Below are 20,482 nucleotides of genomic sequence, written 5' to 3'. Positions count from 1 at the left end.
TTATTTTTTTACCTGAGGAGTAAAACATTTATGATGACATGATGCACTTTACTGTAAAAAAAACAACAACACGGCACTACTCCAGTAGTTGTGGTGACACAATATAAAAAATATAAAATTCATTAAAAAATATAAAATAATTAATTTAAAAAATGTATACTGCATTACTTACATTTTTTTTGTAAATATTTATAGAAAATAAATATTTTTAAGATAATTTTTCTGCTATGAAAAATATTATCATGTTTATTTTTTTATTAGATTTTTTGATATATAATTCCTCTGTTAAATGTCATTGTGTCTAATTTTATAAATATTTTTACAGCATTAAACTTGAATTTAACACTTTTATCTGGTAAAAATAAAAAGGAAATATTTTAAAAATCACAACACATCTAAATGTCTTTTGTACTTTGAAAGAAAATAAAAATGGAAATATTTTGGTTATTAACGTTTACAGTTTTTTAACATTGTTCTTTACATAAAACAGAAGAAAATTCGCAATATTTAAAGCAGTTTCTGTGACTTTTTTTAAATCTCAAAAATGTAAAACTGTCAGATCACACAGTTTTTAAATAAAATTGTGAATTATAGTTTTATTGTAATAAATCTGTGATTTTTTTATTATTTCTATTTTCACATATTTGCAGCTGATAAACTGAATAATTCTCAATTTGACTTTTATGTTTTAAATTTAAATTGCAGAGAAGAAAAACACAAATAGAGTCTTTAAATATAAGTTGAAAACTTTAATCTTTAATAAAAAATAAAAAAACAGTAAAAATATCAGATTAAAGTTTGTAAAATAAAAAACCTTAAATTCACCGAGGTGAAAAAACAACTAAAATAATAAGAAACATTTTTACTGTCAGCTTAAAAAACTAATACTGAGGAGGAAATACTGTAAACTTTCAAAATAAAAGCACTTCAGGCTCCAATGAGGCACTTTGGTGTTTAAGAGAAACGTTTCCTGAACATAACGGAAACAATGTGGAGAAACAAACACAGAAAAATACATTTTAAATAAAATAAAGATGAAAAATGAAATGTCTTCTTAGTTCAGCAAATCCAAACACTGATTAATTTATTTAAATGGAAAAGTTGTAAAAATTCACATCATGATTCTGATTTAATTCCTAAGAAGCATGAAATGAAGAAGCACCATGAAATGAAAAGAACTTGCTAATATTTTCTAAAACAAATAAACAAACAAACAAAAGCTTTAAAATAATAATAAAAATACTAGATATGCATGTGTATAAATTCATCATTTTGAAAAATGTTGAAAAGAAAAAAACGCTGATTTTAGGACCAGAAGAGCTTAAAAGACGTGAATAAATAGAAAATTTTAATTTAATATTCCAAGAAAAAACAGAACATTGTCTGAGATTAAAATGTCAAAAACAAGTGAGAAAAAAAACCTCTCAGAATCAATATTTTTAACCATAAAGCTTCATCATTTGTTCACTAAAACTCGTTTTTATCTCCAGTTCTTCGGATTTATTTCTTCTAAGTTTCCATCATTAACGTCTTCTGAACTTTTTCTTGGAATATTAACGCATCACTTCCTGCTCTCTAATGTTTGGACTTCCTGTTTACTTGTTTATTTTAATAAATAAATAAATAAATAAACTTCATAGCTAAACTTTGGTAAAAACTACTTTGAAGGGACTCCACTTCCTCAAATTGAAATAATCAAAAATAAACAAAATTTTAAACATGAGCTCATTTTTCTTGACAGTTCTACTTTTTGAAATGTCTGATATCAGATCAGTTTATTTTCAGGTCGAGTTAGTCTTCTTTATGACACTAAAACCGTCTGACATTAATATTAATGATTCAGTCTGTGTTTGTTTTTACCTTCATCAGTTTAAACAGCAGAAAACAGGACGCGTGTTTCACCGTCATTTTCCACTTTTTATCTGTTATCTGTCAAAATCAACATTATCTTCACATAAATTCAGATTCTGATCAATAATTAGTTAATTTAGTGTTTGACAATAAAAGGAAAATATGTGACAAGAAAACCAACTTTAAAAATGAAAACAGGATAAAAATGCTGAGATTCTTAAAGGAAATGTTCATGGAGTCATTAAATAAGATTAAAACCAATAAAAGGACTTTATGGAGAGATCATTTCAGTTTCCTCTCATCAATAGAATTTCTTTGAAGACTTCTGGATGTTACTGAACTTTATAGATCAGATTTTAATTAATTCCGCCTTTAAAAGTGTTTTTCTATAAACCAATGACGGCTGATGTGTGATTCTCAGTCTGACCTGAAGGTGGCGCCGCTGAGTCACAGCTTTAAACTGAGGATTAGAAGGTCTGATTGGAGGAAAAACATCTGGAGGAAAAAAACATCTGGAGGAAAAAACATCTGGAGGAAAAAAAACATCTGGAGGAAAAAACATCTGGAGGAAAAAACATCTGGAGGAAAAAAACGTCTGGAGGAAAAAAACATCTGGAGGAAAAAACATCTGGAGGAAAAAACATCTGGAGGAAAAAACAACATCTGGAGGAAAAAACATCTGGAGGAAAAAACATCTGGAGGAAGAAAAACATCTGGAGGAAGAAAAACATCTGGAGGAAAAAACAACATCTGGAGGAAGAAATATCTGGAGGAAGAAAACATCTGGAGGAAGAAAACATCTGGAGGAAGAAACTAACTTTGAGCTTCTCAGATTTAAATTTAACTCCATAGTTTTCTTAAACTTAATGTAACAGTACAGTAGTACTACCATCAGAGTACTACAGTACTACATCAGAGTACCACAGTAGTACATCAGAGTACTACAGTACTACCATCAGAGTACCACAGTAGTACATCAGAGTACCACAGTAGTACATCAGAGTACCACAGTACTACCATCAGAGTACCACAGTACTACATCAGAGTACTAGGGTCCAGCAGCAGGAGTCTTGGAGGTGTTTGTTGTATTCAGGTCGTCTCAGGATCCTTTCTGCTTGGCTGCAGACCTGCAGGATGGAGAGAAGAAGAGAAGAAGAGGAGGAGGACGAGATGGAGAGAAGAAGAGAAGAAGAGGAGGAGGACGAGATGGAGAGAAGAAGAGAAGAAGAGGAGGAGGAGGAGGAGGAGGAGGAGGAGGAGGAGGAGATGACCTTATTCTGAGTGATAAACATTATTTTCCTGTTTCCAGTTTAAATTGCTTCAAACATCTGTTGAATCAAATAAAGACATTTAAATCCTGAAACCAAACTAACTTCAGACTAATAGAATTATGATCAGCTGATGAGCTCCAGACTGAAAAATCATCATTTTAAAAACATTTCCTATTTGTTTTGTTATTATTGTTCACAGATTTGCTGTTTGAATCAGCAGCAGTATATAATCTATAAATAGAGTAATTAAATAGAAGTAATTAGAGATTCTGCTGTGAAATTTTATCCTGTTTTTACTCCATCATTTTAAAGTTCATGAACAGATTAAAGCACAAAAACGTAGATTTAATTATTTCCAAAAAAATTCCTGAATGTCAGTTTATTTTCAGCAGATAAATCAAATTATTTATTAAATCTTCTAGATTTATTCAGTTTAAAACATACTTCTCTAAATTATATGTGTGTGCACATATACATACTGTATATATACATATATGTGTATGTATATATACACATGCATACATAAATATACATTAACATACATATATATATATATATATATATATATATATATATATATATGTCTATATATATACACATATATACATTTATATATATATATATACATACACACGTGGACAAAATTGTTGGTACCCCTCAGTTAAAGAAGGAAAAACCCACAATTCTCACTGAAATCACTTGAAACTCACAAAAGTAACAATAAATAAAAATTTATTGAAAATTAAATAATCAAAAACAGCCATCACTTTTGAATTGTTGATTAACATAATTATTTAAAAAAACAAACTAATGAAACAGGCCTGGACAAAAATGATGGTACCTCTATAAAAGATTGAAAACTATTTGACCAGAGTGACATGATTAACTCAGGTGTGTCATTTAATTGACATCACAGGTGTTTCCAAACTCATAATCAGTCAGTCTGCCTATTTAAAGGGAGACAAGTAGTCACCCTGCTGTTTGGTGAAAAGGTGTGTACCACACTGAACATGGACAACAGAAAGCGAAGGAGAGAATTGTCCCAGGACATCCGAAAAAAAATTATAGGCAAACATCTTAAAGGTAAAGGCTATAAGACCATCTCTAAACAGCTTGAAGTTCCTGTGACAACAGTGGCTCATATTATTCAGAAGTTCAAGACCCACGGGACAGTAGCCAACCTCCCTGGACGTGGCCGCAAGAGGAAAATTGATGACAAATTGAAGAGACGGATCGTTGGAATTGTATCCAAAGAGCCCAGAGCAACCTCCAAAGAAATTAAAGGTGAACTCCAAGGCCAAGGTACATCAGTGTCAGATCGCACCATTCGTCGTTGTTTGAGCCAAAGTGGACTTCATGGGAGACGACCAAGGAGGACACCACTGCTGAAAAAAACTCATAAAAAAGCCAGACTGGAATTTGCAAAAATGCATGTTGACAAGCCACAAAGCTTCTGGAAGAATGTCCTTTGGACAGATGAGACCAAACTGGAGCTTTTTGGTAAGGCACATCAACTCTATGTTCATAGACTCAAAAACCAAGCATACGAAGAAAAGAACACTGTCCCTACGGTGAAACATGGAGGAGGCTCAGTAATGTTTTGGGGCTGCTTTGCTGCATCTGGCACAGGGTGTCTTGAAAGTGTGCAAGGTACGATGAAATCTGAAGACTATCAAGGCATTCTGGAGAGAAATGTGCTGCCTAGTGTCAGAAAGCTTGGTCTCAGTCGCAGGTCATGGGTCTTCCAACAGGACAACGATCCAAAACACACAGCCAAAAACACCCAAGAATGGCTGAGAGAAAAGCGTTGGACTATTCTAAAGTGGCCTTCTATGAGCCCAGATCTGAATCCCATTGAACATATGTGGAAGGAGCTGAAACATGCCATTTGGAGAAGACACCCATCAAACCTGAGACAACTGGAGCTGTTTGCTCATGAGGAGTGGGCCAAAATACCTGTTGACAGCTGCAGAACGCTCATTGACAAATACAGAAATCGTTTAATTGCAGTGATTGCCTCAAAAGGTTGTGCAACAAAATATTAAGTTATGGGTACCATCATTTTTGTCCAGCCCTATTTCATTAGTTTGTTTTTTTAAATAATTATGTTAATCAACAATTCAAAAGTGATGGCTGATTTTGATTATTTAATTTTCAATAAATTTTTATTTATTGTTACTTTTGTGAGTTTCAAGTGATTTCAGTGAGAATTGTGGGTTTTTCCTTCTTTCACTGAGGGGTACCAACAATTTTGTCCACATGTGTATACATATATAAATATGTATACACATATGTATATGTATGAAACAGACAGTGAAAAATACTTTCTGTACCCACTGTATATAATATATATATATATATATGTATATACTTTAATGTGTAGTATAGCATATATGTATTAAGAGCATTAAATTAGCTCTTTATCAGATTTTATTTTTACAGTTTTTAAGCCGTTTGTTTAGTTTTCACTTTAAAATCTGCTGCTGAAGCTTTTATCAGATTATTCATACATTTTTTGGGAATATTCTTAATTTTGAATAGATTTGGTAAAATAAAGAAACTAACGTTGAAAAGGTGTCTTAGATTCTGGACTCTGATTGGCTGATCTGGATAGTTTTTTAAGGATATCATTTTACATCTTGATCATTGGTGGAGATTATTATTGTTATTATTATTATTAATTTTAAAACAAACAAACAAAAACAGGTCTGTATGTTCTTTTTATAAATGTGTCTGTCATTACAATTTTAAAGCTGTAATCTGATTGGCTGCTGGACAGGAAGTCGTGTGGAACCAGAAACTAAAACTACTAGAATAAAATATTTTCTTTAAACTTTATTCAGTGGATTCTGTTTCTATTTCTTATGTCCTTTATTCAATCAGTTAAAATGAGAAAATAATCTGGAAACTAGAAAACTAATAAACTAAATGGTGTGACAGTGCAGAAACATCCCATAATATAAATATTAAGAAAAAAAATGTGTTTGAATGTTTTTTCTAAATATGATGACTTCATTGTAACAGTAAATCAGAACCCTGGTTTAATAAAAATAAGAATTTCTGTCGTTAACACGACTTCGGTTATAAAAACTGCAGGAAAAATGAAATAAAAACGCCTAACTTCATGTTTATATATTAACATTTATAGATATGTTGAACTATAGCTGCACATGGTCCTTGTGGGAGCAGTTGTGGTTTAATTTTTTTGTCATTAATAGTACAATTATTTAATCATACTTTAATTTATCATGAACTAAAACACAAAATGTGGAAAATTTGAAAAAGTATTCCAGTTACAGAAAACAAAAATAAAACATGGATAAATAATTAGTAATAAATAAATGATAACAAATAATTCAATTTAAAAAGAACACCTTTTACAAGGAAAAATTATGTAATTAATGTATTGGATTTATTTATAATTTTTCCTTATTTTATGTATTTATTGTTTGTATTTTTAGTTTTCAACAGACAAATGTACATATATATGCTTAGTGTATATACATAAATGTAGAAATAAATAAACATGTAGAAGAGTCCCGAAGCATATTAGACAAAACAAAAACGTTAAATATAAAATTTAAAATACATAGAACAAATTAGGTAAAAATACAAACTAATAAATTATCAAATAAAATATTAATAAAACATTTTATTCAGTGTTTAGGTTTTAATTCACTATGTCTTCAGTTTTTTTTTAGAAATTACTTTTATTTCTTCCTCATCAATTCTAAATATTGATAAATATATTAAATTACTAAATATTAAAGTCAAACAGAATTTACCATTTTCATGTCATTTTTGGACTTTTTATTTTGATGAAACATTTTTAAATTAGTTCTAATAATTTCTTTAATAAAATTACACATAAAAATCTGTTAATTTATTGAAGGTCATTTTAACATTTTAATGTTAGTTAATTATATTCTATGAAATCAGATGAAAATGTTCAAATAATCCATTTAATGTCATTTCTTATTTTATAGACTCAAAAATATAAGAAATTCAGAGTATGAAGTAACATTTTATGATAATTAGCATCAATTATTCAGTTGTTACATCAATAAATTTAAACTACTTTGGTAACTTTCTTTTATATATTTTTGTAATTCATAAAAACGGCGCTACTCATTAAATATTGGACATTTTCAGGTTTAGAAACGACACAAACTGAAACTTTATATTTAAAAAAACCCAGCTAAATCTGAGATGAATAAAGCGAATAACTCAAGAAGAAAACATCTTGATCTCATGACTTAAATGAGATCAAGACTTCTCCTAAAACTTTATTCTGCAAAATGTCCATTTTTTTTAAACTGTAGAAAGTTCAGAAGAAAAACTGCAGAAACAAACGCAAGTTTTCTGTCATTTCTCTACAAATTAAGACAAACTCCAGAGCGTTGAGTCCATGTCCTGTTTATAGAAAACTTTACCAAAAGAAGTATTTACAAACCAGAGGCATCGATAGAAATCAACAATCAAGTGCAAACAGAAGAGAAACCTGGAGATCAGATTTCTACCAAACCAGAACCAGAACGGACGAACAGAAACCAAAACCTGAAGAACTAAAACCTGCTGGAAGAGAACCAGGAGGTTGTTTGGTTCTTAAAGGATTCGGCTTCAAACTGCCAGCAGGTGGCGCTACGACGAGTCAGCAGAAATACAGACCAACCAGGAAACTAAAACTGATCAGCTGTTAGAAAAACTGAAGAACCCAAAGAACGTCTAAACGGAAAAAACCAGAACATGAAATCGTAGAATCCATGTATTCAGAATTATTCATGTTACTGCAAAACAAAAGATCGTTTTCTCAAGATAAAGATAAATCTGTCATTTCTATGAGAAAACTAATATTTGTGGGATGTAAACTTCCTGTTATCTCGAGATGAAGAAATGTGTTGCCGTTTTTAAATGAGATCATTTCACCATTAGATATCCTCAGGGAAATAATCTGTGATGGAATATTTCCTCAGTATGTTATTTTCCTAAAAGGTCAAATTTCAATAATTTATCTCGACAAAGATCAGTTATCATGAGTAAATTTACTGGTTGGAGAATATTAAACAGAATATTACAATAAAGACTAAGTTTTTTTTCGTTTGTGAAAAAAGAAAATGATTCAGATGTTCTGAGATAATGAACTGGGATGTCAAGATAAAGAGATAAAAGTTATTTCCTCCAACCTGGAATGAATAGTTTGTAAATCTAAAATAATTTCTTCCTGTTATCTCGAGATAATGAAATGCTTTTCCTGTCCCTGAGGTTTTCTTTTTATCTCATAGGAAACATTTGACTGTTTTAGTTTTCATTGAAGCTAATTTATGTCGAGAATTTGACATAATTAATGCAAAAGTATTTCTCAACTGAAAATCTCGACTTCACAAGAAATCTGTTATTTCTAAAGAAATAAATGTCCAGACATCAATCTACTGATATCTTCAAACTAAGAGATATTTTACTCATATCGATGTGCAGACAGTGAGACGTTATGAGAAAACTAATATTTTACTGACGTAAAGTTAATGACATTTTGAGCTCTGAAATAAATCTGTTGCTGTTTTTAAATGAGATCATTTAACAATTAGATGTTTTTAAGGTAAATAACTTTTAATTGAAATATTTACTCAGTATGTCGAGTTATTTTCCCAAAAGGTCATATTTCAACATTTTGTCGACATAAAGATCAGTTATCATGAGTTCATTTGCTGTTACAACAATAAACGCTTTGAGTTTAGCTTTTTTGTGAAAAAAGAACATTCTTCAGACGTTAATTTGAGATAATTAACTGGGATCTCAAGATGAGTGTTTTTCTCTGATGGGAAAAAGAAAACTGAACTGATAATTTCCTCAAACCTGGAGTTAATGGTTTTGAAATCGAACATCATTTCACGATTGCTTCCTGTTATCTCGAGATAATGAAATATTTTCACTGCCACCGATGTTTTCCTGCTATTTCATAGGAAACACGTGACTGTTTCTGATGTTTCTGAGTTTTCATTAAAGCTAATTTATGTCGAGATTTTGACATAATTAATTTGAAAAAAAAATTCAACAAAATCTCAAATACACAAGAAGAAATCTGTTCATCAGAGATCATCTACTGATATCAAAATAAGAGATATTACATTTATCACGTCGGTGAGCACACAGTCTCAGTATTTCAGCTTTAGAATATTAAATTTGTGAAATTATTTGACATTTATCGCCAAATATGCCTTAAAACATTCAGGAGACTTTAGAAATACTCAAACTCCTGAGATTCAAATAATGTTGAATCTAAGAGACAAGTTATTCTGTTGGAACTATTTTGATTATTTTATTGTGTTTGAATGTTTATTTAGATAATTTATTTTCTAGAAAAAAAGAGAAGATACTGAGACATCATGAAATTAAGATGGAAATAAGATAAACAACAAATGTCTCATTCTGATAGTTCTTGGTTTCCAGACTAAATTAAATAAAACCTCTTTGGTCGTCTGAATATTTCTGACTGAACTCTGAAGCTTCCTGCTCAGTTTCGTCATCTTCGTTCAGTAAAACCAACAGATTTTAATCTCCTTAAATAAAACATCTCATATATTAATATTATCTCTTTTTTTCAAACCGACAAACTGTCAGCTGCAGGATTTTTTTTCTTTTTTTTTTTACAAAAACAGAAAATGCAAAATAACATCTCGCTTTTTTTTTGTTCAGACGACAAACCATCTTTGATTCTGATGATCGTGAAACAGAAAAACTAGTTAAACATCTTCTTACGTTTTGGGAGTTTGGGTTTTTTTTGTCTCCACATCGAGCTGCAGGAACTTTTCTTCGTCACAGGATCAAAAACTAGACGATTAAAGGAATTATTCCTGTGAAAATGAGTATTTTAGATTCTAACGTAGCGGCTAACGTTTTGTTCAGGCTAACACAGAGACTAACGTTAGCTTGTTTGTGAATTTGTGAAAGCTGCATCTGTGGTACCAAAAATTGAAACATGTTCATAACAGATAAAGTTAACTAGTTTAAGCTGAAGATAGCATATCTAGGCTAACTGATGTAAATTTGTTTAGTCTACTGCTACCGCTAACGTTCGCTTATTTGGGAATTTGTGAAAGATGCATCTGTTGTAGCATTAACCTACACACAGTGTTAGTAACAATAGTAGCTAGTTTAAACAAACATTAGCTGGTTTGATATAATGTTAGCACATTTAAGCTAATGTTAGCTGGTTCAACATAAAGTTAGCATATGTAGGCTAACTAATTTAATATTGTTTAGCCTATCACAACAGCTACCGTTTTCTTATTTGTAAACTGTGATAGCTGCATCAGTTGTAGCAACGGTCCCACCACAAGAGCCAACATTAGCCGGTTTAGAAAAACTTTAGCTGAGACAATGCAGCAGCTAACATTACCCGTTTAAAGCCAGTATTAGCTTTCTTTAACATTAACATTAGCTGATTTAGGATAACGGACCAGCTAACATTCGCTAATAAAAAAATTAGCAAACATTAGCTGATTTAGCATAACAGACCAGCTAGCATTAGCTGATTTAGGCTAACATTAGCATATTAAGAATACATTTAGGAGGCTGCATTTCTGAATTTGACTTATTTGTCAACTGTGATAGCTGCATCTGTTGTAGCATCACTACCCACATAACATTCACATGAGCTAAAATTAGCTTGCTTGTGATAATGAAACAGCTAATGGTACCTGTTTTAAGCCAGTAATAGCTTTGCTTAAGGCTAGCATCAGCTTACTTAGCCTAACAGACCAGGTAACAATTGCTGATTAGCTGATGTTTTTGAATTTGACTGATTTATTTGTGAGCTAACATTAGCCAGTTTGGGGTAAGTTTAGCTGGAGATAATGCAGCAGCTACCTTTACCTGTTATAAGCCTGTACTAGCTGTACTTAAGGCTAACATTAGCTTAATTAGAATAACAGACTAGCGAATAATACCTTATTTAGACTAAAATTGGCTGATTAAGGATAACAGGCCAGCTAACATGAGCCTATTTAGGCTAGCATTAGCTTATTTAGACTAAATTGAGCAGGTTTCGCTTTTGAATCTGACTGATGAACTGTTTGGGGATCAGATCTGTAGCTCAGACTTTGTTGGAGCAAGTATTTAGTGTCGTCTGGACTTGGTGGTAAAAATAGATTAGTAAAGAACGTTTTCATAATTTTTGCGCTTCAGAGAATCAGGAAACAACAGAAACTGAAATACCCGCAGAGATTAGCTCCCCATGTTAGCTTCACTCCCTGACAGAAATAAATACCCCCCCGACAGAAAATTATCTTTGGGGAAACTTTTTCCATCATTTTAGAGACCAAACAAACTAACGATTAATCCTGAACATAATCGACAGCAAATTAGAGGTTAGCTGCAGCTCTAACGGAGACGAAGGAAACCAGAAGACAAAAAACTTTCCTCCCAAAGTGACAACGTAAACACCAAGAAGCAGCGACACATGAAACACGACTTCCTTCCCTTCGACGGAGACATTCAGGACGCCGGCGGCGGCCAAACGGTTTTTGGCGACAACAGAAACATGAAGTTTGGGTTCATTCGTTTAAACCGACAATCATATGGCTTCTGTACAGATGAGAGGGAAAAGGCACCGAACACAAACAGCTGGAAAACCAAAATCAGTCTGAGCTGTTCTCACTGTGCAGCAGAAAACCAGAAACATCACTTTAACGAGGTTTAAAGACCATCCGGTTAAATCCAGGAAAACTGAAGATCCTTTCAGAATAAACTACAGCTGAAACAGTTCAGGCGTTTGATTTTATTACACATTTTAACTGTTTAACTGGAAATTTCAAACCACAAACTCGATAAATATTCATCTCTGGGGTCATTAAATACGTCGACTTCGTGAGATTTAAAAAACTGTTTCTCGATAGTTGAGAAGTTTTCTCCACAAGTGAATAAATAAATCTGATAATAGTGGTCTGATAAATGGAGCTATGGAGGCCCAGAGTGTTCAATTTTAACTTAATTAAAAATAAATTATGAAATACAGTAATTAATTGCACAATTATTTATTTTTCATCACAACTATTTTCATAATTTATTCATTTATATGACTTCATTTTCATTTCAAATTTCCTTTTATCATCATTTTTATTTCATAATTACACTTTTTAATTTTGTTTATATTTATTAATGCTAATTTTTGTGATTTTTTAAAAAATCACTAGATTGTATAATTTGAATATTGTGTAAAAAGTTCTGTTTTTATACAATTTCATCATTTTCTTTCCAAAAAATTTTTAAGTATTCATATTTTAGATTAAGTAATTTCACCTGTTTTACAATGTGAATTTATATTTAATAATGTCCCTTTTTGTGGTATGTTGAAATAGATTTATTATTATTTTTTAAAATGTATTATTAAATATTTATTAAACACAGTCGCTTTTAATCTGTCACATTTCATTTAATTTCATGAAAAAAAGCTAAAAAAAAAAGGATTTATTGTTGGCCGCTCTGGGCCTCCGTAGAACCTACACAGTCTTGTTTAAGGTGGAACTGGTTGATATTTAAGGTGGAATGGGTGGATGTGAGTGTTTCAGAAGCTGCACAGTGAAAACAATCCGCTCCACGTCCAGTTCAGGTTCTCCTCCAGCTGTAACAACGATAATCAATAATCGATAAATGATCTAGATCTGAGCGTAAGGCGTTTCTCTGAAAGAGTTTTAAGGCAGAGAGGGAACAGACAGACAGACAGACGGACGAACGGACGGACGGAAGTCAGAGTCTCTGAGGCGCTGCAGCTCCATCATCATCATCATCATCATCTTCCTTGTCTTCGTCCTGCTGCTGCTGTTGTGCTTTGAGCTGTTAGTCTGAAGGAGGTTCAGCTCTGAGGAGGAAACCAGGAGAAGGAGTTAGTGTTCAGGAGAGGAACCTTCAACGAGGAGGAGGAGGAGGAAGATCAGAGCAGGAGGAGGAGGAGCAGGAGGAGGAGGAAGGTGAAGGAAAGGAGGAGGGTAGAGGAATGAAGCTCCTCCATCCATCAGGGCTGCACCACATCTGACATATTTATCTAAAACCCAGCAAGTTCCAGCAGAAGATCAGCTCCTCCTGCAGTGATTCAGGAGTTTTTTTTTTAGGTGATTTAATAGGAGGTTTAATCTGCTCTGAAAGTTAAATATTAATTCAATGTTTGAGCCGATTGATCTCAGACCCATCGATCAGGAAGTACCTTCAGATTTAATGAATCAAACCCGTTAAATGTGATTAATCCCTTCATCATACACGTCAACAATCTGATTTAAATAAAGCTTAGAAAAGGATCGATCAGGCTGAGTGGAGATCAATAATCAGTAGTGATCGGTGCAGCCGGACTCAGGAGGAAGATGAAGGTGATGAAGGTGATTGGAGGACCTCAGAGGGCGAGCGAGCTTTGCAGAGAGCGGGAGAGCGAGCAGCAGCAGACGGAGCTCTGTGATTGGCTCTTCTAGATCTGACCCCGCCCACACACAGCTTCACTTCACCAGCACTGACTTTGGCAGGAAGGCCTCCAGCTCTGGGCCGACCGTCCTCGGAACCGCCGCCGAGGAAGAGGAGGAGGAGGAGGAGGAGGAGGAGGAGGAGGAGGAGGCTTTGGGGAGGCTGTACATGTAGACGGCGCCGATCACAAGCCCCGCCCCCGCCGTGAACAGCAGATCCACGTGGAAGCCGAACAGATAGACGGACATCACCGTGGAGACGACGATGGAGAAGGAGGTGGCGAAGCCCTTCAGGATGTTGTCGGCGTATTTGACGACGACGGCGACCAGCAGGCCGCCGAAGGCCTGGTTGAAGATGACGCACCACACCATCTCAGTGTAGCCGAACAGGAAGCCGTGGCGGGCGATGGCGGCGCCGTCGTTCCACCACAGTCCCAGCATGCCGAGCGCCGTGCCGAAGATCCCCAGCTGCACGTTCCTCACCCACACCGAAGCCGAGCTGCCCTTCAGGATCTTCTCAAAGTAAACGCCGGCGAAGCCCGACGACAGGCAGCTGATCACCACGGCAACCAGCCCCACGCTGTAGTTCTGGTTGGAGTCGCCCGACACCGACGCCTCCTTGTTCCCCTCCTGCTGCACCTGCAAGGAAACAACCAATCAGAGCCTCCGTCTGACACCAGCTGACCCCTGACCACTGGTAGTTTGGTAATAATAAAACAAGTAAGAAAATTAAAATATGAATAAATAAAAAGGTAATAATAAGAAGAAAATACAAATAATAAATAATAACATAACAATAAACTACAACAAGGCTTTATTTTGAAATAAAATAAATAATAATATTATTAAAATAAAATAACAAAAAATAGTAATAACATTAAAATGATAATAAAATTGAATAATGTTTTACTTTATGAAATTAACAATATTAAAAATAATAATAAAATAAAATAACATTGTACTTTAAAAAATAAATAATCTTCTCACTGTGACTGTCAAAGCTGCAAAAAGATATTTAAAAAACATTAAAATAAAAAATAACAATCATATAAATAATAATATTAAAATACTAATAATAATAATAAATATTTTATTTTGTAAAATAAACCAAACTCAATATAATATAAAATTATAATAATAAAAATAATAATGTTTTGATTTACATAATCAACAATACCAAATTTATTTCAAAATAAACAAAAACAACAGCAAGAGAAAATAAAATGACAATGATGAAATAATAATAAAATAAAATTTACTAGATAATAAAATAAACCAATGTTTAAGTCGCTAAAAAGACATTTGATATAAAACAGCAGGTTCTCATCGGAGTGATGTCATAAAGGTGGGCGGGGCATCACGTACAGAGAATCACCATGGTAACTGTGACTACAGCTTATAAACAAACACTCACTTTTGATTCACATTTATTCTTATATTATTATTATTATTATATCTCAGAATATGATCCATTCTCCTTTTGTCTTTAAAAATATTAATTTTGAGTCATTTTAATGGAAAAAGAGTTTGAGAATCACAAAATAAAATCACAGGATCAGATTTAACTTCTAAGTGAAGAGAACCCACAGAAAGAATGAAACTCATAACAAGCTCTAATCAGGCGATTGTAGAAAAAATGTGAATAAATACTAAATATATGAATATTTTAAAGTGAAATGAAAGTTATTTTTAAAAATCTATAAAATGTCTGTAAATTACATGATCTAAAAAATGTAAAAATATCACATTTAAAATTTATGGTTAGGAATTTCTGATAGAATTTCTTTATAAATTTTTTTTTCACGCCTGAAAATGAATAAAAGCAGGTGAAGGGCCTCACCTGGACGATGGCGACGCCGGCGAACAGCAGCAACAGAGAAACCCACTGAACTCTGGACAGAGACTTCCTGAGCATCAAGACGCTGAACAGAGCCGTGGTGAGGATCTTCAGCTGGTAGGTCACCTGACAGGAAGGGGAGGAGTCAGAGTCTCACCTGACGCTAACGGTGGAGGTCTGAAGCTCAGCAGCATTTTAGATCAAGATGTTTAGATGGTGTTTGTGTGGATGTGGGTGGAGTTTGTGTGGATGTGGGTGGAGTTTGTGCGGATGTGGGTGGAGTTTGTGCGGATGTGGGTGGAGTTTGTGCGGATGTGGGTGGAGTTTGTGCGGATGTGGGTGGAGTTTGTGTGGATGGTGTTTCCATCGATGGTGTTTCTACCTGGAAGGTGGCGGCTGGCAGGTTGGAGATGGCTACGTACTGCAGGTTGTTCTGCAGGGTGTAGATCAGAGAAGGAACAGCCAACTTTAAGGTGTCTTTATACTGAAACACGATGGAGTCGACCAGGAAGTAGACGGTGTCCTTCACATTAACTAAACACAGAGAGAGAAAGGGTTAACATCCTCAAACTAACTAAACCATCTACGAGCTGTAAGTTTGGTTCATTCTAGTGACATGAATCAGTTGAAGTTTCTGAGTTTCAGGATTTTAATACTGAAGTAGGGCTGAAACTAACGAGGCGTCGAGTAATCGTCTGAGCACGATACGTCATCAAAAGCGGAAGTGAGTGTGCAATGCAACAGACGTCCGATGTCCGTCCGTGTTCCACGCTCCGGTCGGACGGTGATTTCTGTTGCACTGCGCGCTCACTTCCGCTTTTGATGACGTATTGTGCTCAGACGATTACTTGACGCCTCGTTAGTTGCAGCCCTACACTGAAGGAAACAAAAACAGAAATTCTAAACAGTTCTGAACCGTCTTCAGCAGCTTCATCACGCCTTTCTGACCACGGATGAACAAATTTAATTTAAAGAGGAAATCAAGTAAAGATAACGAATTTATCAGATTTTTTCCCTTTTTCTTAGAATTTATACATTTAATCTCAAATTTATGACATTTTATGTCATAAATTTGACATATATCAGATATTTGACATTTAATTTCATTTTTATTTCATATTTCTCAAATTTAAATTACTTAATGAAAAAAATACTGGTTGTTTGAATTTTTTTAACTTTCTCTTTGAAATTTGACATTGTCTTATTTCATCTCTTACACATTTCTAAAATGATCTCACATTTGTAATTATTTCACTTTTGTCTAAATTTTAATGCTTCAATGTTTATTTTCTATAAAATATGATGTCATTTCAAGTTTTTTATTTCAATAAATCAACTATTTCTAGATGATACTTTTGTCTTTATTAAATTTAATCTCAAAAGTTTAACACATTTTATCATCAGTTTGAAATCAGAGTTTTAAAAAATATTTCCAGATTTTACACATTTTAATTAGTGATTTTTTAAAAACAATCTGAGCTTAAATATTCTTTCATTTTAACATTTTATCTCATAAATCTGCATTTAATTTAATCTCTTAGGATTTAAAATCATTATCTCATATCTATGGTTGTATTTATTCACAGAATCTTCACTTTTAATTCCAAATTTGAAATTTTCTCGATTAAATATGACTTTTTATTTCACCTCCCACAAACATAACGTCGTCATTATTTTTACATTTAATCCCAAAATTTTGAGATTTTATCTCATATTTTACAATTTATTTCTGCTCTCAGAAATTTAACTTAAATTTTAAAAATAAAATGTTGTTCTAACTTTGATGATTCAGTCTCTAACTTTACATCGATGTCTGGATAATAAATCAATAACTTATTTTTTAAAACAGTCAGAAAACTTGTTTGTAATTTCATACTTAATGTTTCATCTAAAATCTAACTTGAAGGAGGTCACTTATTCCAGCTGATAGAAACGCTCTGCTCTGATTGGACAGCAGCCACTCTGAGGTCACATCCTGCAGACTTACATCTCCTCTGCAGCAGGATGATGAGCAGACAGGTGAGGACCTTCAGGACCTCCGCCATGACGACGGCCGACGTGGTGAAGAAGCGGTCGCCAGGCAACGTACGGACATATCGGATGCTGAGGATGAGAGACGCATTCTGGACCACGAGGACCGCCAGACTGATGTACTTCAACCTCCTGTTGGCTGCAGACAAGAATCGCACAGATGCTCATACCTGATCAACAGCTGATCAATAACTCATCAATACACTCCTGATCACACAAACACACTACAGAAACCTCCTGACACAAAGCTGCTGTTGAAACTGACAGTTAATATTTGTTTAAGAGTCACAGACACACAAAACAACCACAAAGAGACGTAAAACGACCACAAAGAGATGCAAAACGACCACAAAGAGACGCAAAACGACCACAAAGAGACGCAAAACGACCACAAAGAGACGCAAAACGACCACAGAGACACAAAACAACCACAGAGACACAAAACGACCACAAAGAGACACAAAACAACCACAAAGAGACGCAAAACGACCACAAAGAGACGCAAAACGACCACAGAGACACAAAACGACCACAAAGAGATGCAAAACGACCACAAAGAGACGCAAAACGACCACAAAGAGACGCAAAACGACCACAAAGAGACGCAAAACGACCACAAAGACACGCAAAATAACCACAAAGAGACACAAAACGACCACAAAGAGATGCAAAACGACCACAGACACAAAACGACCACAGAGACACAAAACAACCACAGAGACACAAAACAACCACAAAGAGACACAAAACAACCACAAAGAGACGCAAAACAACCACAAAGAGACACAAAACAACCACAAAGAGACGCAAAACGACCACAGAGACACAAAACGACCACAAAGAGATGCAAAACGACCACAAAGAGATGCAAAACGACCACAAAGAGACGCAAAATAACCACAAAGAGACGCAAAACAACCACAAAGAGACGCAAAACGACCACAAAGAGACGCAAAACGACCACAAAGAGACGCAAAACGACCACAGAGACACAAAACAACCACAGAGACACAAAACGACCACAAAGAGACACAAAACAACCACAAAGAGACGCAAAACGACCACAAAGAGACACAAAACGACCACAAAGAGACACAAAACAACCACAGAGACGCAAAATAACCACAAAGAGACGCAAAACAAGACGACATGGTCATCAATATCCCCCGCCACATGTGATGTCTATGAGTCTATATCCAAAATAGTGATAAAGGGCCATAACTCTGTTAAATATTATCGCACAGGTCTCATTTTCGAACTTGATCAAGGTGTCCATGGTGTGAAGCTACACACTAAATTTCGTAATCCTAGCTGTAATAGTTTCCGAGAAAAGCTGTCCCCTTCATCTCGGACGCACGGAAGCATGGACGGACGGAAGCCAAACCTATATCCCCCTTTTCCACTTCGTGGAGGCGGGGGATAATAACCACAAAGACACACAAAACTATTACAGAAACAAAAAAAAACAGCCAAAACCCCAATACAACTGCAGGGAGTCACTTTCTGTTCAAGTTACTTCAGTTTCTGACTTCATGTTTGTCTACAAAATATTTCCAGCCGGAGGTTTGACTGCAAATAAAGGAGTGTGTGTCCTGGAGTAGGTGTGTACCTGGTACTGTGTGTGTCTGTGTGTCTAACCTCCACGTCACCATCTCTCACTAACACACCTGGTTACATGTCTCCCTCCAGGTGTGTTCCTGCAGGTTAACTAGCAGCACTAGTTTCGACCACTTTACTACCAGACAGCTGATGCTGACTACCCAGCTAGCCTGTATGTTAGCTTCCAGCTCAGCTAGCTAACAGCTAGTTCTATCTAGTTAAAATTTAAATTACGGAGCTACATTTACTATAAACCACCTGGTTTAAAGTTTAACACTGTTCACGCCAGTTAGCCGCTAAACTAGTTGACTTTCCTGCTTAACTTCTGTAGCTAACCAGCCTCGTTAAGCCAGTTTGGCCAATTTAGCCGCTAGTTAGCTTTAGCTGTCACCACCCGCTCCGCTAGCAGACACCCGGAGAGAGAAACGGTAATTAAATACATTTAAAAAATTAAAATGAAAGGTTTTAATTCTTATTTTTACTAATCCTCAGTCTCTCTGCTGCTCTCCGACCCGGTGTCAGAGCGGAGCAGGCCCGATAAGTTAACTCTTCCCGGGTTCTCCCCGAGCGGCTCCGCTTACCTTCACTCTGACCCCGGCTCGTCGCCTTCTCCTCCCCGGCCGTGCTGTGGTTCTCTCCGGCCATGCTGCGTTCGCTGTGGCGGCCGTCTGGACCGAGCCTTTGCCCCGCTGCCTGCTCGGCTAACGGCTAGCCTTGCAGCGAACCTCGTTCACCGTCTGGACCCGGGCCGGAGCTCCGACCTCCGGCTCGCTGTTCGGGCTGAAGCGAGAGGCAGCGACGGGTCTGTGGGACTGAGGGTGGACCGGAGCCGGGGAGGTTGGAGGAGCCTGCGGAGAAATCACCAGAGGAACCAGCGGGAACATCAGGAGGAGAACTGGCCGCGGAGAAGCCGAGGTGTCCGGGAACTGAAGGAACGAGAGCGGCGGAGCTGAAGCTGTGGACAAGAGGTCTCACTCTGATGTAAAAACCTGCTCCGGTTAAACTGAACTCAGATCAGCCAGTAAAAGTAAAAATATTAAGATAAATAAAACTGAACTCAAATTTCGATAAAATAATAAAATAAATATTCGTTGGGACGAAAATATATAAAATACACATTTTACTGTTTAGCTCATGAATTAGATTTATTATTATTATAAATATTATTATTGTTATTAAAATTCTGTTCATATCTCACAATGTAGCTGAGAAAATCCCCCCCAAAATTTTTTGTTTTTATTTCTGTCATAGTTTGTGTGCTTTGTGGGATTTATTCAAATATATATTTTTATTTATTTTCGTTTTCTCACAAATCTAGCTGTTAGGCAATTCAAATTCTTACTTTTTATTCATATTTTCACATAGTTTAGTTTTTTTGTCCCCAGATTTCTGTTTTGCGACATAAAATTGCCTTGTTTTACTCAAACTTGTACTTTGTGTGTCCTATA

General features: G+C 35.0%; 1 protein-coding gene across 1 annotated transcript; it reads right to left on the bottom strand.

Moving 5' to 3' along the window:
• Nucleotides 1–736: 736 nt before the first annotated feature.
• slc35a2 (solute carrier family 35 member 2) lies at nucleotides 737–20,041 on the bottom strand. Its single transcript, XM_051950156.1, has 6 exons — nucleotides 19,616–20,041; nucleotides 17,392–17,574; nucleotides 15,787–15,938; nucleotides 15,408–15,530; nucleotides 13,623–14,206; nucleotides 737–2,978 (listed from the first exon to the last, which is right to left on the bottom strand). The coding sequence occupies exons 1-6, from the start codon at nucleotides 19,677–19,679 to the stop codon at nucleotides 2,951–2,953; spliced, it is 1,134 nt and encodes a 377-aa protein (XP_051806116.1). The 5' UTR covers nucleotides 19,680–20,041; the 3' UTR covers nucleotides 737–2,950.
• Nucleotides 20,042–20,482: the final 441 nt, after the last annotated feature.

Source organism: Acanthochromis polyacanthus, chromosome 6 (genome assembly GCF_021347895.1).
Source record: "Acanthochromis polyacanthus isolate Apoly-LR-REF ecotype Palm Island chromosome 6, KAUST_Apoly_ChrSc, whole genome shotgun sequence".
In the NCBI taxonomy this organism is placed as follows: Eukaryota; Metazoa; Chordata; class Actinopteri; family Pomacentridae; genus Acanthochromis; species Acanthochromis polyacanthus.
The sequence above is the reverse complement of the archived record's forward strand: the minus strand, read 5'-3'. Positions and strand labels throughout refer to the sequence as shown.

Bases quoted from the DNA above. Each gene is read 5' to 3' on its own strand.
- slc35a2 (XM_051950156.1), bottom strand. From the start codon at position 19,679: ATGGCCGGAGAGAACCACAGCACGGCCGGGGAGGAGAAGGCGACGAGC. The intron at 17,575-19,615 runs GTAAGCGGAGCC...TCTTGTCTGCAG, and splicing joins GAGCCGGGGTCAGAGTGAAG to CCAACAGGAGGTTGAAGTAC. The intron at 15,531-15,786 runs GTAGAAACACCA...CCTTCCTGTCAG, and splicing joins TGCCAGCCGCCACCTTCCAG to GTGACCTACCAGCTGAAGAT.